This window comes from Ctenopharyngodon idella, chromosome 4 (assembly GCF_019924925.1).
Source record: "Ctenopharyngodon idella isolate HZGC_01 chromosome 4, HZGC01, whole genome shotgun sequence".
Taxonomy (NCBI): domain Eukaryota; kingdom Metazoa; phylum Chordata; class Actinopteri; order Cypriniformes; family Xenocyprididae; genus Ctenopharyngodon; species Ctenopharyngodon idella.
The window spans coordinates 14,064,223-14,072,284 of NC_067223.1; the positions used below are offsets into that span (position 1 = coordinate 14,064,223).

The 8,062-nt window shown below is 38.5% G+C and overlaps 1 protein-coding gene across 1 annotated transcript; it reads left to right on the forward strand.

Moving 5' to 3' along the window:
- Nucleotides 1–1,428: 1,428 nt before the first annotated feature.
- LOC127511007 (uncharacterized) lies at nt 1,429–8,062 on the forward strand. The gene is made up of 4 exons (XM_051891264.1): nt 1,429–1,666; nt 1,766–1,834; nt 5,846–5,938; nt 6,229–8,062. Exons 1-4 carry the CDS (start codon nt 1,550–1,552, stop codon nt 6,316–6,318), a joined length of 369 nt encoding a protein of 122 aa, XP_051747224.1. The 5' UTR covers nt 1,429–1,549; the 3' UTR covers nt 6,319–8,062.

Consider the following 8,062-nt stretch of genomic DNA (forward strand, 5'->3'; position numbering starts at 1 on the left):
AATACTTAAAAACGAAATCTACAGTTTAATCATTTAAAATCTATATGTGAAGATTGAGCTTGTTCTGTCTTTCAATGCCATTTGTTTTGATATTTTCGGTTACACTTTATTTTAAGGTGTCATTGGTACAGTGTAATTATATATTTAAGTACTGAGTAATATCAATTAACTACATGTACTTACTATAGGGTTAGGGTATGATTAGGATTTGGTTGAGGGTTCGTTGCATGTAAATTATGCATAATTTACTGTTATTACTATGGTAAGTACGGACACTGTAAAATAAAGTGTTACCATATTTTCTAATGCAATAACATTTTTAAGTGTGACTTCAAAACATAGGTCACACAAAAATCATAAAATTCTTCCCCTCATGTCACTTTTTTTCTGTAGGATACGAAAAGAAGATATTTGAACTGAATATAATGAAAGTCAGTGGGGTCCAAAACAACATTGCACTGAACTAGGAGTGTTTAAATGAATAAACTCACTGGCAATAACTTGTTTCAGATCATAAAAGTTCAAAGTGATGTCAAAGTGTTGTATCAACCCTTGACCTTCACACCTAAACCACGGCCCCTCTAAAAGCTGGCGGTTAAACGTAGTAAAACAATCCAAATACCTTTCCTCCGGCTACAACCTATTCATTTTTTCTACAACAGACACCTTCATCATATGATCTACATTCCTGGGTCAGTTTGCTGCTCACGTCTCTGGTTTCTGCTAAAGTGCCTGTGTGTGCCTCTTAATGTCAAACACATCTCCATCAATTCATGTTAAGAAGCCTTTATGCATTCCAAAAGATCCAATGACATCACTGAAAACAACTCTGACCTCTGTGTTTATCTGCAGGCTGATTGCATTTGTTACAGTATACTGACCTGTGATCAGACTTAGGGTTTCTACATTACGGTCTGAGACATGGAAGCTGATTGTCGATCTGTACGAACAGAAGCCTCATTCAGAAGTGTGAAGGAAACATATTGACATGGAACGATTCAATTAATCAAAAGTGAAAGGACACTGGGTTTTATTAGCACCACAGTGGGTTTTTTAGCAGCCTTGTGCAGAAATAACTATGATGTCTTATGCATGTCGTCACAGTATATTACCATTTGTATGAGGTTTATGAAAGGAGACGAAAGCAAACAAAAGGAGAGCTGGAAGCTTTCAGGATAACTTCAGTAAAGGTGAGCTGGCTGATTGAATTTGACAAAATTTGTTTGTGCAGTTGTGTTTAAAACTTAAAAAATATCTTTGAAATTGTCTGAATTTTCTACTTTGTTCATTTTAGGATGGCTCATGCGAAGAGATTTTCTCAAATTCCCATGTCTAAGGTTTTCATGTTTCTATTGCAACTTTTTCATGCATATGTTGTCTATGAGGATATGATTGACAGCATCATTTAACCATTTATGTCAGATTTGTTTAAAAAAGACCTGCAACACACTGCAAATTTAGCTTGTGACCAGCTGGGCATCTATAACATAAACAAAAAAAGCTAAATTAATATCTAATCATTTGTAATGTCTTACTATCCACTCAGTGCATGCGAGATCTTTGTAAAGAGGAAGACTACACTTTTTTAAACAGTCTTGGAAAGCAGGATAAGAGTCCGGAGAGCACATGTCTGGAGAGTGAGTGTCAGGAAAAGCAAGAAGAAAGGGTAAATGTAAACTTGTTTGTTTGTTACCTTCTTTTAAACCTCCACAAGTCCGTGTTTACTAACGCATACCGATGCTTACGCTATTCTCTGGTCTGCTAGATTCGCCGTCGACTGGAGCGAGAGCAGCTGGAACAAGAAAAGCAACGTGAGATTGAGGAACAGCAGAAGGTATGTTGACCATAGTCAAAAAGTCACCGCAGGGCTATCACTGCTGTCTGCAGTGATAACCCTAATTATATCTGTCTCCACCATCCGCAGCCTGAGTCTGTCCAGGGACGACAGACCTGCTTCATCAGACTTACATTGTCAGGCTAATTGTGCTTGATTGCATTACGTCTGCATTGTTCCTAACTTTGGCTGCACATGCAGTGACCTCTGTATTGTAAGGCCAGGTAACGCAGGTAAACACACTAATGCAATCATTCCTGCTACAAAAAGTATTTAAAAAACAGGACTTTGGTAGTCTGCGCAGGTGGCGTGAAGTCTGGTCCGCTTTAATCAGCTTTTTCTGGTTGATAACCTTCTGACTGACATGTAAAAAATATCAACCACAGTATGCTTTTTTTTTAGGAGCGAAGTAAACAGATGATTCCACTAAAAATAGTTTGCGTGCCAAAAACTTGGCACCAGAGAACTAATACTAATACTGTTTATTTTAGACAGAAACACAAAGCAGAATATACAGCTTGGCTTGTCAACATCTATTTTAGTAGACAGCTACAGTTGTGGCCAAAAGTGATGTCTGGAGGGGATATTTGTTTTTAATGATTAAAACATCAAAATATAAGAAAAATATTTTATCTTTTTAAAAATATTTTTCTCATATTTTGATGTTTTAATCATTATTTGGCAAAAAAGGCAAAACTGCAGCTACAGGTTTTATTTTACTATGCAAAACAAATGCAGAGAAAAACAAAAAGCTCACAGGAAAAAGCATACATTGACTACAACATAATCAGTTATTAATATTTCATTGGTTCTCGCTCGATTTGCATGTGTTTATAATTCCTTTGTATGATAGCCTGGCCAATAATTATGTCCGCACAATTTGGCATGTTTCATTGCAATATCACAAATAACTTCAAGCAGAACTATGCAGTATGTTTATAAAATCAGCAAAGTTTTAATAAGATTTGAAAAAAGGGTGAATATGTCAATTGTCCTAGTCCGGACATCATTTTTGGACACTACTGTATGTGACTCAAATTTAAACCACAAATAAATACTTGGAATTATGCACTGCAGATATTAATGTTCTTATAACAAACTCCTTATGATCTAAATTGCTTTTGAATGACCTTGTATGCTAAATTAATAAATGTACAGGAAGCATACAAAAATTGAATATTCAAAAAAAAACTTGCAGCCACAAACCTTGCGAACTTTGGCAGACCCAATAATAATATTTTTTTTTTTATGGTTTGTTTTTGGTTAGCCAGGAAAGTTTTCTTAACATTCCCAGAACTTTAGCTTTTGGTTCCCAGAACGTTCCCAGAATGTTAGTTTTTGGTTTGTATAACGTTATTCTAACGTTCTTATAACGTTATTATAATGTTTACAGAACGTTAGTTTTTGGTTCCCAGTCATTTTTTATGGTTTGTTTTTGGTTAGCCAGGAAAGTTTCTTTAACGTTCCCAGAACGTTAGTTTTTGGTTCCCAGAATGTTATTCTAACATTAATCTAATGTTCCCAGAACATGATGATAAACTATGTACATGCATTACATGCAGTGTGTATGCAACAAACAGTGAGTGAACTGTGAGTGGTCTGTGGGCATGAAACTAAAACTGTGCGTGCAAGATGCAACGGTGGAAAGCACATGCTACCGTGTAGCTGTTGTTCAGGACGCTCAGGGACTGTTTGTGTGAGTTGATGAAGCCCCCAGCTGCACATGATCTGTTGCCAGTAAAGTCGAATCTAACAGCCAAGTGTGAGGTCACTGAAGGACAGTCATGTTGTTGTTGTCCACTTGGCCGTTGTCATAAATTCAACAGCTTGAGGAATTCCTGCAACGCCTTTTTTAACTCCAAGCTCGTTTAAGAAGAAATCCCAATGGGATTAAGTTAAAAAAAAAATTACTCTCTCAGTCAAGTCGGTGGAATAGCCTTCTGCCTTTGTAATTCCTAAAGGCTACAAACAGACAGTCCACCACTCTCGCTTCCTTCCTCTCCAGCTGCTCAGAGTCTCAAGTTTTCAGGGTTGCAGCGTGTCCATCCTCTGATTAATGTACCTGAGGGTCAGGGAAGAAGTACTTGCTTTTGTTTCCCATGGTCATACTATTTGATCCTGTTATCATTCATAACCTACATCCCTCAAACCACAGATATCAACAGATAACCCCACCCTCTGTGTGTTTGTGAGTGTGTGTTACTGGGAGAGAACTGCCTGTGACTGTTTCAGTCCTCTGAGGGAAGAGGTGTTACAGCCTGTTTTTTCTCTTATTATAGTTTGATTAGAAGGCAATGTGTTTCAACGTCTTCCATATGCTGAGCACAGCTACGTTATTGCCTGGCCTATATTATCGCATTAGAGACGGGAAGTAGCACCCACAGAAGATCTATCTGAAGCCTACATAGGTCAAAGGTCAAGCCTAGCCTCATTCCTTCAGCCCTACATCAGGGTCTGCTTCACTGCATCGGCCCTCGGACACACAGGCTTGCTTCTAAGCAATAAGAAGCTTAAAATAACATCTGACAGTTTGGAAATGAATGGCTGTGTAATTTCTGCTGAAGATCAAACCAGCTTTCTACTTTCACAACCATTTGCACTTTAACATACAAGTCAAATTAACATATTAATGCCTAATCAGTATCTAGCAAATTCTGATTATGATTAAAGGATTTACATGCAAAGTGATTAGCCAATCATAACAGAGGTCATTTGAATATTGTCTTAAAAGTACAGTGTCTGGCCTTGATGTCCAGCCTTGGAAAATTGACATCTTTACCCTTTATTCAAATGTTATTAAGAATTTGTAAAAGATTTTGTAAACATTATGCGTAATTGTGCTTTGAGTCAATTGTTTTATTTGTGAAAACGCAGTGAAACATGACAAATTTTGCGGGCAATTTTTGGCCAGGCTGTCATACATAGAAAGTATGAACACACCAATGAAATATTACCAACTGATTATATTGTAGTCAATGCTTTTTCTTGTGAGCGTTTTGTTTTGTCTATGCATTTTTTGCATAGTAAAATAAAACCTGTAGCTGTCAGATAAATACCCTAAAGTGGACCTATAATGGCCCTTATACAATATGTAATATAAGTCTCTGGTGTCCCCAGAATTTGTCTGTGAAGTTTCAGCTCAAAATACCCCACAGATCATTTATTATAGCTTGTCAAATTTGCCCCTATTTGGGTGTGAGCAAAAACATGCCGTTTTTGTGTGTCCCTTTAAATGCAAATGAGCATTTCCTTTCCAGAAGAGGGCGGAGCTTTAACAGCTCGACAACAACAAAACTGGAGAATCTCACGCAGCCAGAATGAGGATTGTCAGTAACAGTGTTCAGCCTTACATTGTTCAAACCGGAGTCGACACTGATGGAGAGACTCAGGAAGAAGTTACAACATTTAGAATGCATCAACCCAGGAAGAAGCTTGTTGTAGTCCCTACCAGCCATTTGTTGTAGTCCTTAAAAAGTGATTTCTGTAAAAGAAAATACAGTATCTCCCTTTGCATTGAACTTTGAGCGTCGTAATTTTGCAGATGTTTTTATGCTCTAACAGCAACATTACACACTAACTAAAGTTAAAAAAAAAAAGAAAAGTGAAATCATAATCAAGGACCCCTTTAACCAAGTTTAGTATTTTGTTCTTCTCTCATATTTAAAAAATTATATCATTATAAACAAATATCCCCTCCGGACATCACTTTTGGCCACTACTGTACAAATAGTGCAAACATTATTTCTAAGAGGATGGAAAATGTTATGTAAGGCTAATTTTGGTACAAGAATCCTTGACTAACGTTATAAGTGGACTGAAGCATTTAAAAGGAAACTGCAACATAAATATAGCCCCTTAATGCTATTTTCAAAATTAATGGTTTCATAACAACAGCCTAATATTATTACAAAGCTGAATGCCCCTTAATTTACCCACTATTACAATCCTGTTTTCACCATTTCTGAGCCTCTCAAGAACTATGAACATGCTGTGTATTTGTGTCTGTGAAAGGAGAAAGAAGAGCAGTGGAAAAGTCATGTGGCCGAGCTGGCGGTCCAACGCAAGGCCATCCGTGCAAAACTAGACCGACTACGAGAATTTAGGGTGAGGTTTGTCTATAGACACACATGCAGATAGACCAACACACACACAGAAACACTACTACAGTCCCCAGATACAGATGTGAGGCCCAAAAGCAGTATGACTGAATGTGACCAGATGTTGAACATATCTAATGCAAAGTATGCTAACCAATACCATACCTACCTGACTCGCAGCAATGGACAGGCGCAGATTACATCTACAGACACCAAAAAATTCAAGAAGGAAGTTCACCTACAGTGTATCTTCATATATCATCTCAGACATTAATGCATCTCACTTTTAATTTTCAGGACTTTCAGAAGCAAGTTGTGCTTCAGGATTTGGGTGTGGACCCTGCTTCTGCAAACGAGACTGTCAAGCACCTTCTGATGCGACTGTAACTGTGTTTACTATTAAATGGATGAACTCCAAACTGTTCAAATACTTAAAATGCTAACAGAGCTTTATATGATATATTACAGGTGTGTGGTCGGATAACTTCTGAAGACGTGTTAATATTAGACAATTAGCGAAAAAGCATGTAACTTAAGTGAAATCATATCTCTACCTCTTCTTCGAGCTCAAAGACACTAACCGAGTGAGTTACGGCTCATTTGATGTTCAAAATGATTAAATAACAAGCTCGCTGACTGTGTGGCAAATAAATCACAGCTAACGACGTAATGTGTGTCACATGTCCGATGTTTCACTGTAATATTGCAGCATATGAGTATAAATGGACAATAAATCGCATGACTCTGCGGTGAGGAGGGAAAGAGCAAGAGCAAGACAAACAGAGGAGCTCAGATTCAAAAGAGAACAAGAACCAATTAATTCTCATGTCTTTCAGAGTCTTTTATGCATCTTTGGTGATCTCTGGCACAAAAGATGAGAATAGAGAATGCAAAAGAAAGGATGGAAGAGAAAGAAACAGGTGGTTCCTGTGGTACAGGTCTAGCATTAAGGTAGAAGAACACAGCAGAATCATGTTACAGCATGTCTGACCCCTGAGGGCAGGAAAATGCCACAGTCTCCAGTGTCACACATCCTCACATCCCAGAATTCCTTTCTGCACGCTGCGGCTCTACATCACCTCCATGTGCACTGTTGTGTTTATTTCATGGCAGACACACTGAGTATGTGTAGCTGTGCTGTACAGCTTTGATTTATTCTACACCCTCAATATGCACTGCAGAACACATTTCAGTGAAATGCTACCTTACGACATGCTAGAGTCTTTTCCAAAACAAGTGTTCCAGTAAATAGTTCTAGGCAATTCATCCCACCATACTGAAGCATTCCATCTGGAATCAAACAGTAATTTTCCCTCTAGCATTCCCACACACCTCTTCAGATTCCAATTCATTTAGCACATTAAATGTTTCTAAGCAATTTTGGGTCATTCAACACTCAATTTTGTTCTTTTCTCATTTTGAGCATTTCTGGGCCATGACCCTTCATTCTCATAACCGTACAAGGTTTTTCGGTGGTCAAAGTAGAGCACTAGTGCTATGTTAGGGCTACTAGGGCTGTCTTTGGTATATATACTGTGCACATTATGCCAGTTTTCAGTATGCATGAAATACCTAAATTTAAAATTTGCAATATACACCAATCAGGCATAACATTATGACCACCTTCCTAATCCTGTTGGTCCCACTTCTGGCACCAAGATGTTAGCAGCAGATCCTTTAAATCCTGTAAGTTGGATCGGACTTGTTTGCTCAGCACATCCCACAGATGCTCGATTGGATTGAGATCTGGGGAATTTGGAGGCAAAGTCAACACTTCAAACTCATTGTTGTGCTCCTCAAACCATTCCTGAACCATTTTTGCTTTGTGGCAGGGCGCATTATCCTGCTGAAAGAGGATATACCGAATACCGTTTCCATGAAAGGGTATACATGGTCTGCAACAATGCTTAGGTAGGTGGTACGTGTCAAAGTAACATCTCATGTGGATGGCAGGACCCAAGGTTTCCCAGCAGAACTTTGCCCAAAGCATCACACTGCCTCCGCCGGCTTGCCTTCTTCCCATAGTGCATCCTGGTGCCATGTGTTCCCCAGGTAAGCGACGCACACGCACCCGGCCGTCCACGTGATGTAAAAGAAAATGTGATTCATCACACCAGGCCACCTTCTTCCA